This window comes from Hyaena hyaena, unplaced genomic scaffold (assembly GCF_003009895.1).
Source record: "Hyaena hyaena isolate Hyena2069 unplaced genomic scaffold, ASM300989v1 scaffold_615, whole genome shotgun sequence".
In the NCBI taxonomy this organism is placed as follows: domain Eukaryota; kingdom Metazoa; phylum Chordata; class Mammalia; order Carnivora; family Hyaenidae; genus Hyaena; species Hyaena hyaena.
The window spans coordinates 1,033,283-1,057,876 of record NW_024081248.1 but is presented as its reverse complement, the minus strand read 5'-3'; the positions used below and the strand labels follow the sequence as shown (position 1 = coordinate 1,057,876).

The following is a 24,594-nucleotide window of genomic DNA, read 5'->3' as shown; positions in this document are numbered from 1 at the left end:
TAAAAAGAACTTTGAGGAGAGTTAAGATAATATCTGAATAAAGATATTACGGAAATATCTTTATTTTGAAGATAGTATGGTCTTTAAATCCTCCATTTACACAACAATGAAAAACACACAAAGGAACAACTCGATATTTACCATTAGCAGTTAGTCTTAAAATAATTGGTTCAATTACTTATTTCCTCTAATTTTAGTACAATTTATTTATGCAAAATTGTTCTTTAAAGAACCATATTTATTATAGTATATTTTATGTAAATTAAGTGTACTATCAATCATTCTGCTAGACTATAGAAGGAAATATAATTGTTTTTAAGCCTCTTTTTCCCCTTAAAGAAAAACTAAAATTTTAGCAATGCGGAACTATAGTTGGCTTAAAATTAAAATACTGCTTTGCAATTTCTATTACCTTATATCACTGTCCCTAATCTAGTCTCTTCTGATTAAGGAGCTGTTCTCCTTGGCAGAATAACCCTGCAGAGATTGAACATGACACGGGACTGGATACTTGCTCTGTATAACTATCCAAGAAGAGACTTGCATGCTTCAGAATGACCAAACTCCTGGCTTCCTTTATCCCGTGAAGGAAGCTGCTCAGTGAGGCTCCGTGCTGACCAATTAGGTAACACAGCTTGCTGAACCGGCTCGCCACCTCCTGCAACAGCTGGACTGTACTTGCAGTGCCCAAATTTTCTGTAACAAAGTGATGATGATGATGATGATGACATAACCTGAAGGCTCATTACCTGAGTACTTTCTTATGATCAAGATTATGAAGCCTCCTCTTCTAAAAATACTTAACATGTTGAGATGTACTCTTGACTGTGGAACTCAAATAATCACAGTGGTAAAGAAAACAACTCCAGAGATCATAGAACCCAGTCATTTGAGAAACTTGTTAAGAACACATTCACAGGGATTCTATAGATTCTGACTCAGTAGGCCAAGGTTAAGATCCCAGGAAGGATATATTCAGAAGAAAAGCTGTCCAGGGAATTTTGAAGACCAGCCAAAAATTTGAGAACCATTGAGCAAATCCAACTCTCCTCTCCTTTTGAAGAGAAGTATCTGAAGCCAAGAGAGGGGAAGTGAATTATGCAATTTCACACAACTGGAAAGTGACAGCCAGGAATTAAACTCACTTTTGTAGTTATATTTTGGTTAATATTTTCAACTTTTTGTGCTGACTTCTGCTCTACAGCCCCTTAGACAAGCCCAACACTTCAGTGCAGAGAGGTCAATCCACCAGACTGACCAGATTGCTCTGGACTTACAGAGGACACCAGGAGATTATTTGTTTTTTCCCAGTCCAAAGTTCCTAGTGTCTGGGACATCTCTCTAAGCAGTGACGCTAATAAGCAGACAAGGCAAGAACAACAAAGAAATCACAAATCAGGACAGGGACAAGGATGGTTTCCCTTTTCTTTCAGAGCAATCCAGGAAGCTTCCAGCTTGGCCTGCAGCTTTTCTCCTGCCAAACTCCTAGAATGTCAGCTCACCCACTGGAGAAGAATTTATAGAATAAGCACTCTACAACACTTAAAAAGGCAAACTATATTTTTTATATAAAAAAACTAAAATAAATAAACTGGGGTGCCTGGCTGGCTCAGTTGGAAAAGCATGTGACTCTTGATCTCTGAGGTGTGGGTTCAAGCCCCATACTGGGTGTAGAGATTACTAAAAAATTAGTAAATTCAAAGAAAAAAATAAAATAAACCAAAAACAAAATAAATAAATGCAGATAGTCCCTAACTTACAAAGGGTAGCACTCTGAAAGACCATAAATTAGTTATTTGAAAAAATAGTGGTTTTCCTCCCATTATAAGATTGGGCTGACCCACACAAACCAACATCAACTTAATGTGGAAAAACTGATGTGCTAATAAGGCGAATTTAAGTATCACAGTATTGACCTGAATTCTAAGTCTTCAGAGGGGGCTAAGTAGTATAGGAAAGAGAAACAGAAAGAAAAGTTCCTCTCCATTTTCTATCTGCAGGGCAGAACTTAGAAAACTTGTGAAATAGTGAAATCTGATCTTCAATAACTACTCCTCCCAACCTCCATTCTGTATTCCTTTCTAACCTCCTAGAAACTCTAGGGTCTAGTGTACGTGGACAGTAGCCACCACCACCCCTCCCCCCAGAACTACTATAATCCATTCCCTCTGTGTTATTTCTTCATCTTCAATCCCTCCTTGTTGTTGACAACTCAGAAAAGAAATCAGACTTAACCAATTCATGGTAACGCAGGATGAGACCCTGAACACTCTTATCCATGTTTTAAGAGACTACTTGTAAATTTAAATGAATCTCTACTTGGTATAATTCTAAGAACTAGAACCAAAAAGAAAAGAAAAATTCAGGTAGTATATGGAAGATATGTGAGGACTTGTGGAGCTAGAAGTGTTGTTTACAAGTCTAGGTCCTAGGATCAACTTTCCCAAAACTGTTTTTGCTTCTCTACCATGAATATCCTGTAAGTACCACATCCTACTTCCACAAGGACAAAGAGCAGTGGGGGTGAGTGGTAGAATACCCAGGGCAGCTGGGTTACCGACAAAGTGCAAACAGTTTGTAAATTGCTGACTGCCTGTGTACAAAAATAAAGAGAATGGATGGGGAGCCTGGGTAGCTCAGTCGGTTGAGTGTCCAACTCGTGGTTTTGGCCCAAGTCATGATCTCACAGTTTGTGGAACAAGCCCACGTCAGGCTCTACACTGTCAGCAAAAAGCCTGATTGGGACTCTCTCTCTCTCAAAATAAATAAATTAATTAAAAAAAGAGAGAGAATGGAAAGAAAGGAATAAACCATGACTCAAGAAGTTATTTTTTACTTCTGACACAGTTAGAACAGATAAGAGTCTGATAACTGAGGGAGTTGGGGGGTGGTTCTACTTACCTAAACTAAGAAGAGGCCTGAGGATGTGAGATTTGATGTCACTGAGTTTTGAATAGAACCGTCTTTCCGTAGTTGCCAACTCATGGAGACTGGCAATATATCCCATAACATTTTTGTCCATCAAAGCTAGATAGCTATCTTTTCCTGCGATCACTCTGCTTATATATCCGAGCTGAAATAGAGAAGAAGAAAAAGATTAAAGGTAAAATATAATTTACTAGCAGCAGTCTGATGCTAAAGCTGGCTCAAATCAGCTGGCAAGAGCCCAATGGGAAATATTCAGGAATTTTGCAAGTTAGTTATTAAACTACTAGTAGCTTGAAATTAGCAATAGTAAAATTACCCCCCAAAATTGGCAAACACTACAGACAAGGGCTAATTTTTTTGTTTTGTTTTAGAGCTGATTTACCAGTACAACACTGTTATATATATATCTGGACCTATATGTAACTATATATATATGTTTTTAGTTACTGCCACAATATCCCTTATTTCATACTAGATGTGTTTTGAACCAGAGACATCCTAAACATACAAAGATCCAAATGGCAGAAATACATGTCTCAGGAATGTTCTTTTTTTATGAAATAGGAAAATGAGAGCAGAAATGTCTATGCTATATACCAAAATATTAAGGGTATAGGAGTTATCTTGTCTCTTAAAAGTACAACCTAAAGGGATTTTCTTTAAAAGGGATTTGTCATTTATCTATTACACCACTGAACAAAAATAATCAATGTATACACAGACCCCTATAAACCAGGCCACCATTGCAGACCCAATGGACTACTTAATACAGCATGGTAACTAAAGATACATGTTAGAGCCTCATTCCTCTTATCAGCTATTTCATCATTTATCCACACTGCGAAACCTTTCATGGGGAATGTGGATTCAGGGCCAACAACTACAAAGGGTCAATTAGTATGTCTGGAATAACAGGATATTTATAGCTCAGGAGCCAAATCCTGGCCAGTGCTGCCTTTAGCAAGAAAAATTTTGTCCCTACACATTCATAGCTTACACATGTAGCCAAGAAAAACAAATATGAAAGATAAAAAACAATCCATAGGATATATTATTAAGAATAAGAAACCCAGAATGTACTACCTTTGAGGGTTAATTCCCTTACAGCATTACCACTTTGAGGATGTGAGTTACTTTAATGAGGAAATAGAAAACCAGAAACAGGCCAGTGGTTTCAGTTTATGAAAAAAGGACAGGAAGTAGGAAAGCAGAGAAATTCAAATGAAAAAGAAGAGAGTAAACAGCAGTAAATAAATGAAAAGTCAACAGAGAGAGAAGGAATGGGAAACAGCACTGCTGGTGGCCTGTTGGGTCTGCTATGAGCCCACCATGGGCCTATGCAATTTTTACTTCCCATTTGCAATTAAACACTCATCTCTTGAGGTGCCTAGGTGGTTCAGTTGGTTAAACATATAACTCCTTTTTTTTTTTTTTAAGTTTGTTTGTTTATTTTGAGAGAGAGAAAGAACATAGGGAACAGGCAGAGAGACAGGGAGAGAGAATCCCAAGCAGGCTTCATTCTGTCAGCACAGAACCTAATGCTGGACTCAATCTCATGAATCACAAGATCATGACCTGAGTCAAAACCAAGAGTTGGACACTCTACCGACTGAGCCACCAAGGATAGCTAAGCATCCAGCTCTGGATTTCGGCTCAGGTCATGATCTTATGGTTCAAGGATTTGAGCCCTGCATCGAGCTATGCACTGGCAGTGTGGAGCCTGCTTGGGATTCTGTCTCACTCTCTCTCTCTGCCCCTCCCCCACCCCTCTCAAAATAAATAAACTTTAAGAAAATCTGATCTATTTAATTCTATTCTAATTTACCTCTGAGAGCTTCATGAACGCAGTCAGGAAACTTTATTGTGAAATGTACTTTTTAATATTCCTACATGAGTGTTAATTCAACAGAACTTATAAAGGACTTGCTGTTGAGAATACAGCAGTAAATGAGAGAGCTTAAAATCTCTACTCTTAAAAATCTTACAGTTGAGGACAGAAAATAGACAAAAAAAGTAAATTATACAGTTTACTAGATGGTGATAGGCACTGTGAAGAGAAGTCAGAAAAAGGAGATAAGGAGTAAAGGGGTTTGCAATTTTAAATATAGTAGTGAGAGATACTTAATAACAGGCATACACATAAATAACAAAAAAAAACAAAAGACTGCTCATGTGTTACAGAATGTGGGCCTTATGACCCAATTCCTGTTCACCTTACTACAGGAGAGAAGTACTGGAGTCTTAGTACCACTGTGATTCTCTGGAAGGTTGTCACCTTCTGTAGGATCCTGTCGGCCACTGTAATATAACCCAGGTTGGAAGTCTTCTGTATCCACTAAAAACAGGGAATAATCCTGGCCTGCAGCTACACTCCAGACTCTATTTTCACTGTTCACCTGTAACAACAGCATAAATTATCTGATGAGATAAAAGAATTAAAGAGAAATTAAGATCCACCAGAAGTGAAATGTTAGATTAGTTAAACAGGTGTGCTGCAAAGTCACTCAAACCTCAGATGGCAAAACTCACCCAGTGATGTGCCTGATTAATTGCAGCACAGATACAATCCCTTGTTCAGCTTTTATTTCTGTTTTTTTTTTTAATGTTTGTTTGTTTATTTTAGAATGCAGAGCCCGATGTGGGGCTCAAACTCATGAACTGTGAGATCATGACCTGAGCTGAGGTTGGACACTTAACCAACTGAGCCACCCAAATGCCCCTAACCCTTCTTCAGCTTTTAAATTTAGAACTAGATTATTTTTATAAAAATCCAAAAAAATGGAATTTAAAAAGGAAAAACCATAGATCAATTTTCTTAATAGTTATTTGTGGAAGTCTCCACAGTATGAGGAGGCACAGAAACTTCTAGAGTCTTATCCTGACAGCTAGGACACACCTCTGTCCATTCACATTACACTGTGTAAAAAAAAAAAAAAAATCAAGACAGAAAGAAACAATGTAACAAGACAAAATTCCATTCTAACCAATGAAACCCTTGGGCGCTAAAATTCAGTTTTCCTACTTGGAACTCACTACCTCTCTGATGTGACTTCACTGTGCCAAGTCCCAGGATGTTGGAACAGGTGGGACCCCTCAGACGCCCATCTACAGGGATCCTCTAAACCAGGGGTTCTCAACGAGCAGTCTTTGAAGAGCAGCAGCGATCACCTACAACCTGTTAGAAATGCAAACTCCCAGGCCAAGAAGCTACTAGGGGAAAGACTCAGCAATCTGGTTTAACACATTCTCCAGGTGATGCCGATGTGTGTAGAAGTTTGAGAACCCCTGTCCTGAACCGATGGTTTTCAAACCTTAGGATTCCATGTAGTGATTTAGTAGCCACCATGGAAATGCAGGTGCCAGTGCTCTGTCCCCATCCCTCCTCCATCTTTCAGCTAAAGTAGTACCATGTTTATCCATTTTATGTATGGGATTACACAGAAGATTTCTTTTGAAGAAAGTGTTTTGCTACGAAAACTACTGCCCCAACCTCCAGCCCCAGCTTTAGCTGTGACTTCTATACTAATAAGCAAAAATCCTCTCATCTGTTAGATTCTGTGTGTCTAGATGGGCTCCAAATCCTAGGTGATTAGGTGATTGTGTGTGCACGTCTCCACTACTTTATAGCTATCCTCTTCCTGCACGACTCCTCAAATCCAGGCTATCCAAATAACTGGCTTCCTGTTAACTCTGTAAAGAATGGAGTAAAATTTCTGCAAGAGAAGAGTCTTCTTCCCAGTCTCTAATCAAAACTAATTCAGATCTCATTCTAACTTGACTTTTAACTGACAGATTAATTAAAACAACTTCAGAATGTTTTTCTCATCTTTCCCACAAATATAAAACCAAAATGCTGATTCTGCATTTTTATATGTACAGTTAACAAGTAATGAAACTAAAATCTTATTCTCTCTTGTCCGACTATATAGTGTTAAATAAAAATTTGATTTCCAGAGCATCTCAACTCTACATTACAGAGCTTTCCTTGGTAAGAATAAATGTACATTCTATTCTCTGAAATAAAAACAGGGAACAATGATTTGCCACATTTTTTTGTTATAAAGTATCAGTAATTAAAATAGCTTACCACTGAAATGTTCTATACTGAAAACACTTAAGATTGGAACTAGGAAGTAACAACTGTTCCCTAATGTTTTATGTAAGTCTTTTTCCCTCTCAGTGAAATGAAGTTCACTAGAAGGAAAGGCAGCATGGAAAAGTCTTATGAAGTGATGGATGCACAGGGCACTCTGAAAACATGCATTATTGGAATATGTATTATCTGTAGTTTACATGTGAATCATGTTCCTGAAATTGAAGGAACTATCCTTTTTATAGTCTCTCAGCAGAGGGAGCATGTCTTGGGATGGGAAGACAGCACAATCAAACTACAAATATATAGGAGCTTCATATGCCATTCTGTTAGGCTATCACCTGTGTACTCCTTGCCCTCTACCCTTCAAAAAACAAACCTTGGATGAGGAGTCAATACTATTAAAAAAAAAAAAAAGAAAAAGGAGTCAATACTATTGATGAGGATTTAGTATTTCCACAGGGACTGGGGGCAGAAAAAAAGACTGACAGACACTCCTCTAGAACTGCATCAAAGGGACTAGATCTACCAATATCTGAACAGCATTACATAAACTAAAAACTAAAACCAATTCATACGCAGTAAAGAAATCATAGCTTCACTACAGAAAATGAAAAGATTTATAAAAAGGTTTTACTACTATGACTTTGTGTGTAAGAAAAACCAAAAAAATACCACCACCATAATGTTATATAAAAGTCAAACTTAAGTGAAAAGTCAGAAAGCAGACATTACTTGGTAGTGTAAAGCTGAAAAGTCAACATCATAATTCTAGAAACATTTGTTTTAGAAGAAAGAACTTTTCATTTCTATTAAAAAAAAAAGACAAAAAGTTATGAATATTCAAAGTACAGTGGAAGCTAAGAACAAATGAAATATAAACATATTATTTTAAAGAAAAGAATATTTAGCCTGAAAATAAGAAGCTTCATGTTTAGTATATGAAAACAAATTTATTCCAAATATAAGATTCTAATTTTTAGAATATAGAATAGAGAAATATAAAGTGTTATAACTTAGAATTCTGAAATAATTTGTTATAAAAATCAAGTTCTCAAAAGTACCTTTGCAAGACGAGGAACTGTTGTTGGAAAATCAGAATGCCCAAGTTGACCGAAGGTATTGCTACCCCATGAGTAAACCTATTAGAAAATCACAAGGAAGTAGGTAAGAGTTGTAAATCTGATCTTGCATATCAATTCTGAACCTCTATAACATATACACATGTATCTATGTATGTATATATGTATATGTATATATATACATGTATATATGTATATGTATATATATACATACACACACACCAATAGTTACACATATTACTTATATTCTTTAAAATAAGAGATACTGAGAAAATCCTCTTTTATTTTTATTTTTTAATTTTTATTTTTTTAATGTTTTATTTATTTCTGAGAGAGAGAGAGACCACGTGAGAAGGGGAGGGTCAGAGAGAGAGGGAGACACAGAATCCGAAACAGGCTCCAGGCTCTGAGCTACCTGTCAGCACAGAGCCCAATGCAGGGCTCAAACCCACGAACCATGAGATCATGACCTGAGCCGAGTGGGCTGTCCAACCAACTGAGCCACCCAGGCGCCCCAAGAAAATTCCCTTTTAAACAAGACCAGACATAATGAGCAAACGGTACACAGGAAGACAGAGTCCAAGGGTTAACAATAAACTAACATGTCTCAGGTGTTTACTATCTGCCAAGTGTTGTTGCTAACATTTTCTCTGTATTAATTAATGCTTAATTCTCATGACAATCTTTCTTTACAGATAAGGAAACTGGCTCAGAGAAGTCACAAAATTTGTAAGTGGCAGACCCAGGATATAATCCAAGGAATTGTCTTATACTGCCTCTTACAAAGAAAGTGATAAAAAAATACTGGGAAGTGCTATAAAGAAAACTTAATCATGATTCTTCTTCTGGTTTTTGTTTTGTTTTGTTAGTTTATTTTTTGAGAAAGAGAGATAGCATGACTGGGGGAGGGGGGAGAGAGAAATAGAGAGAGAGAGACAGAGAGAGACAGACAGAGACAGAGAGAGAGACACACAGAGAGAGAGAGAGAGAGAGAGAGAATCCCAAGCAGGCTCCACAGTGTCAGTGCAGAGCCCTCCTCGGGACCTGATCTCACAAACCATGAAATCATGACCTGAGTGTAAACTAAGAGCTGGATGCTTAACCTACTGAGCCACCCAAGCACCCCAGTGATTCTTTGTTCTGTAGCTAGGAGTACTATGAAATGACTAGAACATCTTTTCACATATGAAAAGTCATTGCAGGAGAAACACAAGTACCTATACTCCAATACAGACAAAAGAAACTGGTTTATAGTGTCTATGTTTAATGAAAATGGTTTTGTTTCTTCTGGTTTTACAAGCAACTCATGCTCACTGTACAAAGAAAAAGTGAAAACAATTAATTGACCACTCAGAGACAACTACTATTTTGCTTGGGAAAACACACATACATGATGCTAGAAATTTTAGTGTCAATTATATAATAATGTATATAAAAATGTAAAGCAAAATGGGACAATACTATTTAATGCTGTTTTCTGACCTGATATGTTTATTTAACACTATGCACTGACTTTACACAAGCTACATAATTTCTCTAAACCTCCCTTTATCTGTAAAATGGAAATAATACAGACAGTGCAATGTAAAACACTGGAAAGATCAAATGAGATATAGTATTGTTGCCCGACACACAGTAGACACTCATTAAATGATGGTCCAATTTGGTCATGTTGACCTTCGATGAAATTAAAATCAGCTTTTAATAGTTTGCATCCTACCTGGGATTTCGCAGTGAGTGCAAGAGAATGGTAACCACCTGCCTCCAGATAGATTACTTCTTTCCCATCGAGACATTTTACACATAGTGGTTGAAGCCTTAAAGAAAAAATACATACACAAATTCAAGTAAAAAGGCTCAGCAAGAATCTTGACCTTTTTCAAATTACAGAGTAAATACTTTCAAGTGAAAATAAACATTTCAAAAGAAAACCTTAAAATAAAAATACTGGGGAACCTGGGTGGCTCCATCGTTTAAGTGGTTAAGAGTCAGACTTTGGCTCAGGTCATAATCTCACAGTTTGTGAGTTCAAGCCCCATCGGGCTCTGTGCAGACAGCTCAGAGCTTGAGCCTGCTTCAGATTCTCTGTCTCCCTCTCTCTCTGCCCCTCCCATGCTCTCACTCTGTCTCTGCCTTTCTCTCTCTCTCAAAAATTAACATAAAAATAATTAAAAAATTAAAATACTGAATATATATTCAATTTACTCCTAAATATTATAATTTTGGGCAGTTTTAATTTAATCTCTATCAATAACCAATTAACAATCATAATTCAGAATCTTAAGAATCAAAAGACTACTAAATGATTCATTACAGCAGAGACACAATAAAATTTAGGACACAATAAATAAAATATAACCATAGAGGGAGCTCTTTTTTAATTGCACAGTTGCCTTCACTCTGCTAAAAAGAGACATTTACATTAACTAGCTATTTTAGATAATCATTCCATTTATACACTTTCACAAATATCTAATCTGTTAATATCATGAGTTCTTCTTAAACAAAACAGTTTTCCTTGACATACACGAATGGTTGAATATTGCTATGATAGTTATTTTGGCGGCAGCAGTAAAAAAAAAACAAAAACTTGTTGGCTCTTTTTCATAAATTAAAAATTTGAACTATTCAAGCGTTCCAATGAAATACAATCTTTTTAAAAAATGTTTATTTTTGAGAGAGAAAGAGAGAAACAATCTAAAGCAGGCTCCAGGCTCTGAGCTGTCAGTAGAGAGCCTGACGTGGGGCTTGAGCTCATGAACCATGAGATTATGACCTGAGCAGAAGTTGGATGCTTACCCGACAGATGGACACAGATGCCCCTCAATGAAATACAATCTTATCCTAAACATTCCTTTCTGTTCCAAGATGAATATACATCAAAGAAGAGATGGAAAGGTACATCATGGATACATAAGTCCTTTATTGTTAGGTATAAAGTCAAGACTAACAAGACAGGTTTGTTGTTGTTGTTTTAAATCGCTATTAATGATATATAATAACCTGGAGCTAGAAAGGACAGGATTTCCTCTATGAGGAAATGGTGATATAGAGACCTTTAAAGCCAACTCCTAATAGTAAATACTGGCAGCACTTACCTAGGCAGAACATCACCATGCCCCAGCTGTCCTTCCTTCCCTTTCCCCCAGGTCCACACCTCCGTTCTCAGAGAAGGCAAGAGTGCATCTGCTTCTCCACTGTACGTAGGGGTCAGAACCACTGTTCGTGTTTTTACTCGTGCAGCTTTTCTTAAGAGCCTGGGGGAAACTGAAAACAAACCAAAGATGGAATAAGGGAGTAGATGGGTGAAGAAAAAAGATAATCATTTTGACCAACTCTTGGTTTTCAAAGAAATACACTAACATGGTATTTGTGAAGGATTTCTATAGGTCTCTGCAAAAATAGAGATTTAATAGATGAGTTTGGTAAACACTGTCTACTACATTCTATCCCCCCCCATCTGCCCTTTCGATTCACATACACATTAGCATGCTAAAGGCTCTGACAAGTCCTGAAATTAAAAACACTTGTTTAAATTTAACTCAGCCCCACTTCCAAGCATTTGGCTACAGAAGCCTTTCTGTATAACATTTATGTTAAATAGAAAGTCTATGTGATATCCTGAGGAATTTGCATTCTAAAGAATATGCTTAACAAAATACTAGACTAAGGCTGACAAATATTTTTCCTATTTTAAAACAGTTAAACAAAAGCTTTTCAAAAAAAAGTTAAGCTTTTCCAAGGTAAGATTTAAGTTTAAATATATTATAAAGGAAGCCTGGGTGGCTCAGTCGGTTAAGCGTCCGACTTCGGCTCAGGTCATGATCACACGGTTCATGGGTTAAGCCCCATGTCGGGCTCTGTGCTGATGGCTAGCTCAGAGCCTAGAGACTGCTTCCGATTCTGTATCTCCTTCTCTCTCTGACCCTCCCCTGCTCACGTTGTCTCTCTCTCTCTCTCTCAGAAATAAACATTAAAAAATTTTTAAATAAATATATTATAAATATTGTAATAAAGAAGACATTTTAGATATAAAATTTTAGGATTTCTATGATGGGAAAAAGATTGTGAATGGGAAATACTAAAAACTTTTGAATTTTGCCTATTTCATTATTTTATACAGGACTTAAACAATGTTTTAAAAAATCTTTTATACTATTCAAAATTATAATAATGACAAACAATGCTATGTAAATCTTGTACACTCATTTGGTGACAGGATATGTTTCAAAGAAAATCATCAAATGTCCCTAAGTGTAGACTTGTTCACTTGGTCATTAACTTGAGGGCCACAAAAGGGTGATCATCACGGGCTACAATCAACACTTTTTCTGGTAAATGTGCCTTCCACTTTACATACAGACACTTAAATAACTCTACTGGACTTTCTTCAAAGATGCATTTCAGATCATTTTAAAAGAGAAACAGAAAAAGAGTGCACATAAAATTTTTCTAAAGATATTTTGGATCACTAAGTAAAATTTAACCTAAGGAAATAAGTCTATTAGTGGGACTGTATATTTCAATGCCCTAATGACATGACAAAAATCAATACTCCATATTTGTAGTTCCAGATCTCAAATATTATTTATTCTGAAAATGCTAAAGGACATTTCAGAATGAGATAATTTTGGCACAAAGTTCTCCTTCAGGCTTAATTAAATCCATGGACTTTCTTTATGTATACACACACACATACACAGGCACGCTCAAATTAATCAGGACTAAAGGTTTTATTTGTGTAGATGAAAATCTGGTGGCAATGCGAATTAGAAGGCAGGACAACAGAAGTGCTCACTGACACAACAGTGCCATCATAAGTGGAAGTGCAAGAAACACGGTAGAGCAGAAAAGGTAAGTTTTAGTACAGTCTAGGATTCCTAATTTTAGAGCTTTGCACAAAACAGTGTAAACCAGGGGCTGGTAGAGCCCACTGTCTGTTTTGGTAAATAAAGTTTTATTGGAATATATAGACTTGTTCATTTATCTATGTATTATTTATGGATACTTTTAAGCAACAATGGCAAAGTTGAGTAATTATAGAACACAGACTGTGTGGCCGGCAAATCATACAATATTTCTGTTTAGCTCTTTGTAGAAAAAGTTTACCAACTCCTGGTCTAAATCCAATACTTCTCAAACTTTAAGGTACACACTAGTCACCTGGGGACCTTATTATAATGCATATTCTGATTCAACAAGTTTGAAGTGAAGCCCGAGATCTTGCATTTCTAACAAATTTCCAGATGTTGCTTGTTGTTTCTGGTCTGCAGGTCACATTTTGAGAAGCAAAATCTAAAAGACTGAGATTCCTGAACCAACTGAGAAACGCTAAAGAACCAACTGCTTAACAGTCTTAATATTAGAAGAAGCTGATGCTAATTCTATCCAAAGATAACTGACTGAGCCACCCAGGCAACCCTACTATTCTATCCAAAAATGAAAATTTCTCTTATTGAAGTTTAAAATTATTTCTAGCTTTAGGTCAAGTACAGTGAATCCCTACTTATCAAATGACCACATCTCCAACTTCATCTCTCTGGACTACAGGCCCCAACTATGATAGAAGGAGGCTATCACCAAATTCCAGAACGATAAAATAACATTCATAAATAAAGTTCATAACCAGAAGCAGACATCACAAAAAATTAGCTTCTACAGTTACTTCTAAAGCAGAGAAATACATAACTTTGTTTTAGAAGCACCTAAATGACCAAAATTAAATAAATTTTGACATCTGAATATGCCAGCTTTTAGCAATCTGGAAAGTTACTAATTTATTATGATATAGCACATGATGTCAGGAACATTTTGGATTTACCAAAAGCCAGTTCACAAAACCCGGCTATTTCCTTACCTTGGGACAACAATCCAGGCAGGGAGAGTCTTCGGCTGCCTCCCTCTGATTCTTCTTCTCTGATATCCACAAGACTTGAACTTTTCTTTCCTTGCATGGATTCCTGCTTAACTTGTTCTTCTCTGCTGTCTTTCACACCTTCTGGGGCTATGGAACTACTGCCTGCCTGAATTCCAGGTTCACAAGGGGCTGTACTATAGAAGTTCATAACTTTCTTAAGAGACAAGGCCCCGGCTTCGTATGTAGCAGCCACTCTCACACCAACAGCAGATGCACAAGAGACTACTAGGCTGTTTAGCGCTGAGGTGCTTGTGGTTGGTGGGCTGTGAAGATTAGGAACTGCTTCATCTACAAGAGGCTAAAATATACACACATAAAGAAGTACATAAAAATATAATCCCTTATTCAATCAGCAATCAATATAAAGTTTAACCCAAACCATCAATATTTGTAAATATAAGACTCTAAAACAAAGGTCTCTTTTCTTCAACTTAAAGGTATCTCCTCCTGGTACTGGATTTAACTAACACATTTTATGGAAATGAGTACTCAAAATACAACTCCTTATCAAAAGTACTTCCTTTCAGTGTTGTGGTTTTCCACACTATTCAAATGTAAGCCCCAGCTGCTTTAATAAAATTAAGCACAGAAGCAGAGAGGGGAAGAAAGGTCTGGAAAACATAGCCTTTAATATGAGGTGCACTGTGACAGCCCTGGATATAAGGTTAATAAGGTTAACAATACATAAAATAAATTTTAAGAAGTATTATTATTGAGGAGTTTTAGGAAAATTTATACAGACTGCTACTAAGAAATACCAGAAAAAATACATCAAAAAAGGCTTTTCCTATAATGTTTTATAAATAGTAACTTAGACATAGCATATACAGGCAAAAAAAAAAAAATAGTAAGTTCTACCTCTGACCTATTTGTCCCCCAAGTTATGCTCTTAAGGTCAAGCCTTTCTGCTGCCTCATGAATGTGTTATTTTCCATGATCCAGGAGCTATCTAAGCTGAAGGATTACTTTTGCTCTCACTATGACAGAGTAAATGTGATAGGTTAATAATTAAACATTTGAGACCAATGTTCTTTGTGTTATTCACAGCTGTATTTGAAAGTCAAACTAAAGTTTTCTAATATCTTAGCAAAAGCTCAGTTGAAACTTACTCCGGACACCAGTTAAAACTTACTCAAGCACCACTGTTTACTGAAAGTCATTAAATGTACAAAAAAAGCTTTTGGCTTATCAGCAGAGAAATTTTCACAATGAAAAATTTCCCTCTTATGCTATCAGAAGGTCCCAAAGGGTATATATACAGTCCTTAATTAGTCCTGAATTGAAAGCCAAACCAAAACAAAATTTTTAAACGACTTATGATTCTCTTAAAAGAAATAATTACTGTTGTCTGCACAGTACCTTAGGTACTCAATACATTTTGTTGAATTAAATACTAAATTCAGAGGAGCAAAGGACTCTTCAATTAAAATATTCAACAAAATAAACCAATATACCATATCAAGCAAAAGGTAAATATAAAGCCTATTAATTCCTTGGTGATACAGTTCCCTGCTAACTTGTTGAGAAGAACTAACCTCACCATTTTCACCCTTTGTATACAAAGGCCCATAATAGAAACAGTGATGGTATTTAGGGGGAACTATCATAGGGGGTTCTTACCAAGAGACAGAGGAAAGTCTACCTTCAACCAACTTTATTATCCTTACTGGGTCCTCTACTTAAGTTTAGCAATACATAAAATAAATATATCAACAAAACAAAAATATATAGCCAGTAATTTTGACTGAAAGACATAATTTTAGGAGTCCTGGTCAACCAGTAATAAAAGTCAACTGTGAGATATATGCTTCATTGCCAAATATTATGATTTACTTCACAAAAATGAGATATTCTTTCAGTTACATCTGGCCAGAGGAGAAAAAACTTGTTGTAGACTGTATAAATTCCTAGTGAATTAGCTGTATGATTGAGACACTATTTACAAAAACCGAATTAAATTTAGTATAAACAGGCATTGCCAAAATTAGCATAGGCAACAAAAAATTTACATATTTAACAAAATATATCCAAAGGAAAATGCAATTTCAATGATTATAATCTAATAACCAAATAAACTATATACAATTAACTTTTAACTTCAAATTTAATAAATTAGCAGAACGACTTCTAAGAAGTCAAAGTCCAAATTTTTTATAAGCATGTTCAAGTCTAAGAATGTTCTATGTGCATTCTTATTATTACTTTTGTTTTGTTTAGATTTTAATAATACTTTTCTCCAAATAGCTTAACAACAACAACTAAAAATCAGATATCCACAAGATTCAATGAGTAAACTGTGAAATAAAAACCATTTCTAAAAATACCTCTAAGCCATGTTTTTATCCTGACAGAGAAAAGAACACAAATAAACAATCAAGAGGTATGTGGTTTCAAAAACCTGAATAAACATCACAGGACAGTTCTTTTATGATTAAAGGGTTTTGTTTTGTTTCATTTTCTTAGAGTTTTGGTAAAAGCAAACCTGAAAGGCTTACACGAAGAGTAAAAAGCAAATTATCTTTTTAAAACAATTTGGTTTAATCAGGGAGTCTCAAATGTTACTGTATGCTACTGGTAAACAACTTTTCTCCATTTTCTAGTTTTCAAAACGAGAGCAGTTTAAATAAGATGAAGAAAATCTTAATCCCTTCCCCACAACAAAGACCAGTAAGCTGAAAAAAATTCTAACAATATTTAATGTTTTTTTAAAGTCTGCCTATAATGGAGGGATCTACCACATAGCAACCTCCCCTGATAAAAAAGGAAAGGACTTCTCTCTATAGAATCTGGAGTTAATACAGTAGAGGTAAGACAAATCTTTGCAAATATAGTTATGTTAAAAGTGTTCAGGAAAAAAAAAACTACAGTCTCCAGGAGCCCACCAAAATTCAGTGCATTTACCCATGGGAGAAGTAGTACTAGAAAAAAATAAATGAGATTTTGCTACTTATAAAAGAAGCCCAGCATGACATCTTTTGCCAAAAAGAAAAAAAAAAAAAAAAAAAAAGCCTTCAGATGGTTTAACTCCAGAAATACCTTTATATTATAAAATTTATTTCGCAGGTACCTGGGATGGCATTGGCTTTTCGCCGTTCTCTGAGTTCTCTCTTACTGAACGATCTGAGAGTGTTTGCATGTATTCATTTACTGCTTGAGTATCAGGGTACGATGGTGCATTTCTGGCAGAAGAAATTTCAGTTGTTCCCATGATGTCTTGTTGGGAGGAAATGGCATCACCACTGGTGGCCTGAACATTTCCAACATTCAGGTCGGTATCAACAGGCAGGTCATTTTCTACATGCGTATTCTCAAATACTTCTCCCTGGTTGTCAAGGGTTTCAGTGGAGGGGCTGATGGCAGTGCTGGCCTGGTTTTCTGCCTGGGATTCTGACAGTGTCACACCTAATGGGCAACAATGACTGTCTGATATAATCACATGGTCTTCTTTGTCAGTCATAGTAATTAAGAGTTGGCTGCACTGGTTGCATCTTTCTGGGACTGGCTTCAGATCCTGGGAAGGGAGGCACTGTACAAGTGCTAAGCTATGGAACGCACCACAGGCAACTTGTAGCACCACTCGCCCAGCAAGATGTTCCACCTTTTGTGGCTTTGTCACTGGGAAGGTGGTGGTAATGAGACCCAACTGACAACCGGTACCCCATGCCCAAATCTCTCTGCTTATTGACAATGCCAGAGTGTGCTCCTCGCCACATGCCAGCTGCAAAATCCTGACTGCTAGCAAAGAACTGGTCTCAGAATCAGAAATGCTGACAGGATTCGGTTCTGGAACATACTGCTGGTTAGCCACTGCACACTGGCCTGCAGAGTTCTCCCCCCACATGTACACTACACCACTTTCTGTCACTGCTCCATTGTGGAAACTCCCTGATGCCACAGTAACAACATATTGTCCAACCAGGGCATTTTCTAGAATGGGGCTACTCGGACAAATCTCTGCTGGTTCACTTCTCCAGGGAAGAGTCCCAAAGCTGTAGACCTCACCATCTGAAGGTTTAAAAAAAAAAAAGAAGGAGTTAGCGAATTAACTAGAAATTTTTCAGCAAACTTTTAGTCCCCTCTAGGTTTAACAAAATAGGGTTGTTGCTGTTTTGTTCTTTTTTAATTTTCAAAAGCACAGTTGTAGAGAATCTGGTTCAAGCATAGATTATTCCACATTTATTCACCTTCTAACAAAATCACCTTTTAACATTCTGATAAATAATGAGAATTTCTACCAATTGCAGGAGGCTACTTTCAAATGAAGGGTTATCGTTCCTTTCCTTCAGCCTCATCCTACAAAGTCCTAGAATGGATCCACTACAAATGGCTATCAATGTAGGCTAATACCGGAGCAGTTTCCAAGTGTTCAAAGACAAAATAATGACCATGATAAGATACAATGAGCAGAGAACAGATACATTTGCTGACATCTACAACATTCACTACTACTTGAATAAGTCAGAGCAGCAGAAAATTATGTAGTAGCATAAAAATATTAGAGATTTTGGCCAAAATTAAGAAATCAGCTTTATAGTTCCAGGTTATAAGAAAGTGCCAGTGTTAACAACACGTGACTGTCTTCATGGTGTGTACAATATCATGTATAATTTTAAATGTTATATATAATATATATTTTGTGCGATAGAGCATTTCTGAGGTGCCATTTGTTTAAAAAGCATATCATCACAACAAAACAAAGCAAGCAAACAAAACAATAAGGCTATGATTAGCTAGCTTTAGAACAAAGGGTGCCTAGCTTTAAAAATCAAATAAAGGTAGCAGTGAGTTAGACACAGGAATGAGGACCTGTTTCTTTCCAGGTGTGCTACCAAGTCATTTCCCTCACTGCAGTATTGTGATAGTTTAAGGCATGCACACATGACCTGTGCTAGCTAAAAAACTCAAATGGAAATAAAGACTTGGCCATAGGTTTCGAAAAATACTAGACCATGCCCACTATCTCTACTTTTCCATATAACCAGAGACTCATCCATTTTTTTAATTTATAAGGAAATAAGGAAGTAAATTTATACTAGTTTGTCTCCCCACAAAATAGCAATGATGAGCTGATGATGAAAAAATGCATTCTTTATCTTTGGCCTATTATACATGGCAAATATAGCAAATATATGTATACACTCAAATTAACTAACCAGAACATCTATGTAAGAAAGAACAGTGACTAGAGGGAACACATGAGCTTTTATTAGGGAATTTCCAGTTTGGATAAAGAATACTGAGAAAATAAGCTCACTGGTTAAGATCTTTTAAACCATTCTTTGCAAGTGATACAGCAATATATACTTGAAACAGTTCACCAACTTTTTCAATGATTATCATTCCACTAGAGAGAGAAATAATACAAAGAAATATTTAGAAAACTCTTCTCTTTTTTCAACCTGGAGTACCTCAAAAATAGCGGTTTAATGAAGTGTCCTCAATGAATTATGAGCTAATAGTCAACATGAATAGAGATAAAGAAGCTTAAAAATTGCAATTGCCAGCATTCCATCAGTACCATTTTCTTCTCTGGAAAAGATAGCACTAGAAATCTTTTTCCGATTTCAAACTACACACTTATGTGAGAGGAGACTTTTTTTTTTTTTTTAATAACTTTGACACTTAAGACTAGGACACTGCTTAAACATGAACAATGATAGGCAATTTATATTTTTTAGATGTTTTCCCCCTGTTATCCCACTTTTAGGTATGATTCTAGAGGTTTAAAGATCATGTTCATGAAGGGTTCCTAAATCTCTTACTGAAGAGTTAACAAAACAAGAGAATTCTACTTACATATGCTTGAGAACTGTGTATTTTGAAGCCCCTACAGCAAGTATTGAATACAGTTCACATTTTCACAATAAGGCTTTTTCCAACTTCTGGTCTAATAATATTATTGTATAGCATTATAATGAAAGTGATATAATAAAAAAGAGGCTAGAAAGAATTCCATGTGTAACCCATAAAATTACCAAAGTCAGATTTAAACTTTATTTCTTAGGATTTGTCTTCCCTTAGTTCCTACAATGAAAATAACAAAGCATTATTGAATACTTAGTAAATGCTTATGGAACAGAAATTTATAAATTAGTTGATGGCCGTCCTGGCTCAAGCCAAACTTGCCATGATTAAGTAAACTATTATCAAAATTAAAGGCAACTCTCTCTATAAATTATAACCTATGTTTCTGTTATAAATTATTTTTATTACATGTTCTTATGAGTTGCTGTTTATGCCTAAGAAAAATTATACTGAGACAGGACAGCCAAATGGCTCAAAAAGTGGACTTTGGAATCAGACCCTCTAAATTCCAATCTTGACTCTAACACTCCAATAGCTGTGTGGGCTTGTGGAAATTATTTAACCTCCCAGACTTTCAGCTTCCTCATCTTGAAGTGAGGACAACAACAGTAGCTACCTCATAAGGCGGTTGTGTGAAGACTCAAAGAGGTAATACACAAAGGTGCTCAGTACAGTGCCTGGCACGCATCACTGTTTAATAAACAGTAGCTCTGATTAGCATTATTATTCAGGCACATTTAATGAACAAAGGTCTAGGAAAAGTGTTTCTGAATGTTTCAAAAGTTAATTTTTCATGTACTTATTGCTATAAAATTTACAAACTTTAACTCTCCCTTTTATTCTAGTTACAATATATCTTAAATTTAAGATTAAGTCTTAAATTTGATTTCTGATAAAGGAAGTAAGAACATATTTTGAAACCAAAAAAAGTCTAAGCTCCAACAAACTTCAAGAATTCCTGGTATCCAACAACTCTCTTACCTGACCTTATACAACCAGGTATTGTTAACACTTCAGTTAGTACTTGTTAAGCCACACTTTTCAATACCTTCAGTCAGAAGAACTCCATGTTTCACTCCCAGGGCTGCTTGAAGAACAGTCTTTCCTCCCCAGCCTGGCAATCTCTCTGGTGCTACAGAACAGGATCCTGCCTGCCAGACATGGACCAGGCCTCTTTCTTTGGATCCTTCCGCCTCTGCTGAGCTACAAACATTAAGGAAGACAGCTTAATGGTTCCTGTAATTAAAACTGTATTTTGGGGGAATTGTTCCTACATTCATTAGATCTGTATTTTTTTTTTTTTTACAAATAGTTTATTGTCAAATTAGTTTCCACATAACACCCAGTGCTCATCCCCACAAGTGCCTTCCTCCATGCCCTTCCCCCCTCCCCCCCCACATCCATCAGTCCTCAGTTTTTGTCAGCATTCAAGAGTCTCTCATGGTTTGCCTCTCTCCTTTTCCCCCACCATTTCCCCCCTTCTTCTCCCCCTTGTTCCTCAGTTAAGTTCCTCCTAATCCTCCTATACGTGCAAACATATATTTGTCCTTCTCTGCCTGACTTATTTCGCTCAGCATAACACCCTCGAGCTCCATCCATGTTACTACACATGGCCAGATTTCATTCCTTCTCATTGCCATGTAGTATTCCATGGTATAGATAAACCACATCATTAGATCTGTACCTTTTAACAGCACAGATGACCCATTTATCAGCTAAATAGTTTAGCAACTATTTAATGCTTTGCTTAGGACACAGGGGCAGAGATAAAACAACTATCTACATAAAAGGCTTGAGGACAATCTAAACCCACAAATTACTTAACTCTATCTAAGAAGCAAACAAAACCTGAGCTATTAGATTTAACAGCACAAAATTTTAAGATTCTAACTTCTCAATATATTAAGTCCTTGTTTAGATAATAAATTTACAACATGTCCCAAGCTGGAGTCTTATTTTAAAATTTTAGTTTTTAATGTGCCAAAAAAGTATCTCGTAAGAAGGAACAGTGATCCATATTTACTTTACACTGAGTAATCTCTATAATTACTATTTGACTTTTTAAGAATCAAATTTATACCAGCAACAGTAAAACTCTGCGTACTTTACTCATGTTCTAGCCAAAGAATTCTATCCATGTGATGACTCTGGTTCAAAGAACACAAAACACACAACTTCATAATAAGAACCATACCATAACTGCCTCCCCTTCTAAGAAAAGGGCATATTAAGATACCCTAGGTTTCCTTTATATCAAGTTTCCCAGTCTTGCCACTGATGATACTTTTTTCATTTTCTTTTTTTCTACAATACTAGTGCCAATTTTTTAATGAGGCACAGAAACTTTTTAAGGTTTTCTTTATTTTATAATACCTAGCGATTTCTCTGTTTTTGCTAAGTAATATTCCTCTAAATTATGATTAGGCATAATCATGGTTTTACAAGAGGAAAGCCACAAACTTAATTCTTCTTTTTAAATATCATCCATGACTAGTTTTCTACACATAGAAGATGATTATAATTAGTAGAGCTTTGTCTGAAGACCTGAAATTGTGGGAAAAACTGGCCTCAAAAACTTTAAGATGATGAAGACAGCTTGTGCCTTTTTATAAGCATAAGAAACTAGCAACAAAGCTTGTCATTAATCAGATTTTAGTATCTTTCTCTCTTTACCAATCAACACAAATGTCATATTCCTACTTGTTAATCATGAACAAGAAAATTAAACTGAAGAGAAGCTACACATTTGTGGAGTCATTTGTGTTATCCTAAAGAGATAAGGAAGAAAGAAGAAATGGTTTTACCTTCTCTTCTTTGAGTCCATCGGTCAGGGGCAGCTCTCCATCACCAAATCATTTCTTTTTTGCAAAAGGCATGTAAAGACCTAGATGGCAAAGAACAGGTAAGCACAAAGAGCAATGAAAGAATATTTTGCTACTCCATTCCTCAGATTGAAAAAAAAAAAAAAAAAAAAAAGGCAGCCCTCTAACAAGTGCACATTCACTGGGCAATAAATATGCAGTGAAACTATTTCAACTATTTCATATCCTGCCTGCCAAAGCTGAATATCTAGACTGAGACTGCTCACTGAGCTTATAAAAATGCCTATTAACCATCCAATGTAATGTCAAAGGAAGAAAAGACTACCTACGATTAAGCTGTACTTTGTCAGACAACTGGTTTTGTTTTTTATTATGAAGAAGGAAGTTCAATCTGAAAACTCACTGCGTTAAATATTCATTTCATACACATTAAGATTACTTTTAAAATGCTTCTGGAACACATGAACATGGTTTTATGAAAGGAAAGCCACAATTTCCAATTAGGAAAGAATTTCTAAATTCTCTTCAGTAATGTATCAGACTCAAATAGTTTTAATTTATGTTTTTCAACAATGCACACAAAAAATCACATCATTAAAATTAGAAAGTTTTCTATTTTTTGGAACTAGCATTGTTTTTCCCAAATCAACTTCAATTTAAAACCATAGTGCAAAGGGCTGGAAGAAAGAAGTTTGGATTTTTAAATATCTGTTTCAGGGGCACCTGGGTGGCTCAGTCAGTTAAGCATCTAACTCCTGATTTCAGCTCAGGTCACAATCTCAAGGTTCATGAGTTTGAGCCCCACAGGGGACTCTGCACTGGCGGTGCAGAGCCTGCTTGAGATTCTCTCACTCTCCCTCTCTCTCTACCCCACCCCTGTCTGCTCTCTATCAAAATAAATAAATAAAATAAAATAAAATATCTGTTTGAAAACCCACCATTTAATATGAAGAGCTATATGAAAACTATGGTACAAATATCACGACCCATCAGTTTAGAAACTCGTTGTTTAATAAAGAGACAGAAATATAAACAAGCAGACAGAAATGCTCAATGCATTTCAACTAAAAATTCACATTTTTAAGAATACCAAAGTCATGAAAATAGAGGCAATGATGTTTTATTTGTGAGAACCACAAAAATATTCGGGCCAAATTTATGATTTTTCTGCAAAGGATATGGCATGGTCACAGTAGTCTGAAAACAGCCCATACCAGCAGGAGTGATGTAAGAGCCATCTGTTTACTCCAGGTTGCCTGTGAATTCTTACTGTTTGCCATCTGTATATTCGGAGGAAATTATTCTCTACCTAATGCTGATTTTAGAAAGATGGTGAATCATTCAAAGTTGGATGAAGGGTGCTATGTAAACAAAACATATACCTGAATGGATTTAGTAAATGCTATTAATTTAATAAATATGATGAAGTGGTATTATACCTTGTGTGTGATGATAATTAGCTTTTAGTAAAATGTACAGTTCATGGTTTAGAGAGAAATTCTGAAGCCAGATCTAACCTGTGCTTATCTGCCAAAGATCAAGGGGTAACTACCTGCTCCCCTGATTCAAGGTAAATACCCAGTAGAAACCAGAGAACTCCTCTGGGAGGCTGTGGAAGCATACAAGCATACTTTGCCTCCCATCACTGATTCACTCAATGTGAAGTGAATTTTATCCTATGCCTGACAACCAAAAATGTTGAGAACCTTTTAGTGAACAAAACAGTCAACTTTTTTGTCTTTTAGTGTCCATTTCTTGAATACAGAGTTTTCTTAATGTTGATTTCATCCTGTGCCATATTTTTCACCACCACACATTTTTTTCAAATCCAAATGGAATTAAAACCATACAAACTGTTCTGAAACTTTCGTTATAGTAAATAACTAAATATACTAGGCAGTACAAATACTACATATGCTAGACAGAATAATGGCTCCCAAAGATGTC

The 24,594-nt window shown here is 36.1% G+C and overlaps 1 protein-coding gene across 4 annotated transcripts in view; it reads right to left on the bottom strand.

The window, feature by feature from the left end:
• The window catches only part of ALS2 (alsin Rho guanine nucleotide exchange factor ALS2), a 72,807-nt gene that overhangs the window by 35,327 nt on the left and 12,886 nt on the right, over nt 1–24,594 (bottom strand). For 3 of the 4 annotated variants that reach the window (XM_039257393.1, XM_039257396.1, XM_039257394.1), the window contains exons 2-11: nt 22,630–22,709; nt 20,874–21,028; nt 17,088–18,025; nt 13,961–14,318; nt 11,202–11,370; nt 9,824–9,920; nt 8,086–8,163; nt 5,142–5,324; nt 2,902–3,073; nt 516–696 (exon numbers count right to left, since the gene is read on the bottom strand). In XM_039257393.1, coding sequence (XP_039113324.1) covers nt 516–696; nt 2,902–3,073; nt 5,142–5,324; nt 8,086–8,163; nt 9,824–9,920; nt 11,202–11,370; nt 13,961–14,318; nt 17,088–18,025; nt 20,874–21,028; nt 22,630–22,649 — 2,351 coding nt within the window. In that variant the 5' untranslated portion in view covers nt 22,650–22,709. Of the gene's footprint in view, nt 1–412; nt 697–2,901; nt 3,074–5,141; nt 5,325–8,085; nt 8,164–9,823; nt 9,921–11,201; nt 11,371–13,960; nt 14,319–17,087; nt 18,026–20,873; nt 21,029–22,629; nt 22,710–24,594 lie in introns of all 4 variants that reach the window. The other variant, XM_039257397.1, reaches the window with a different exon arrangement.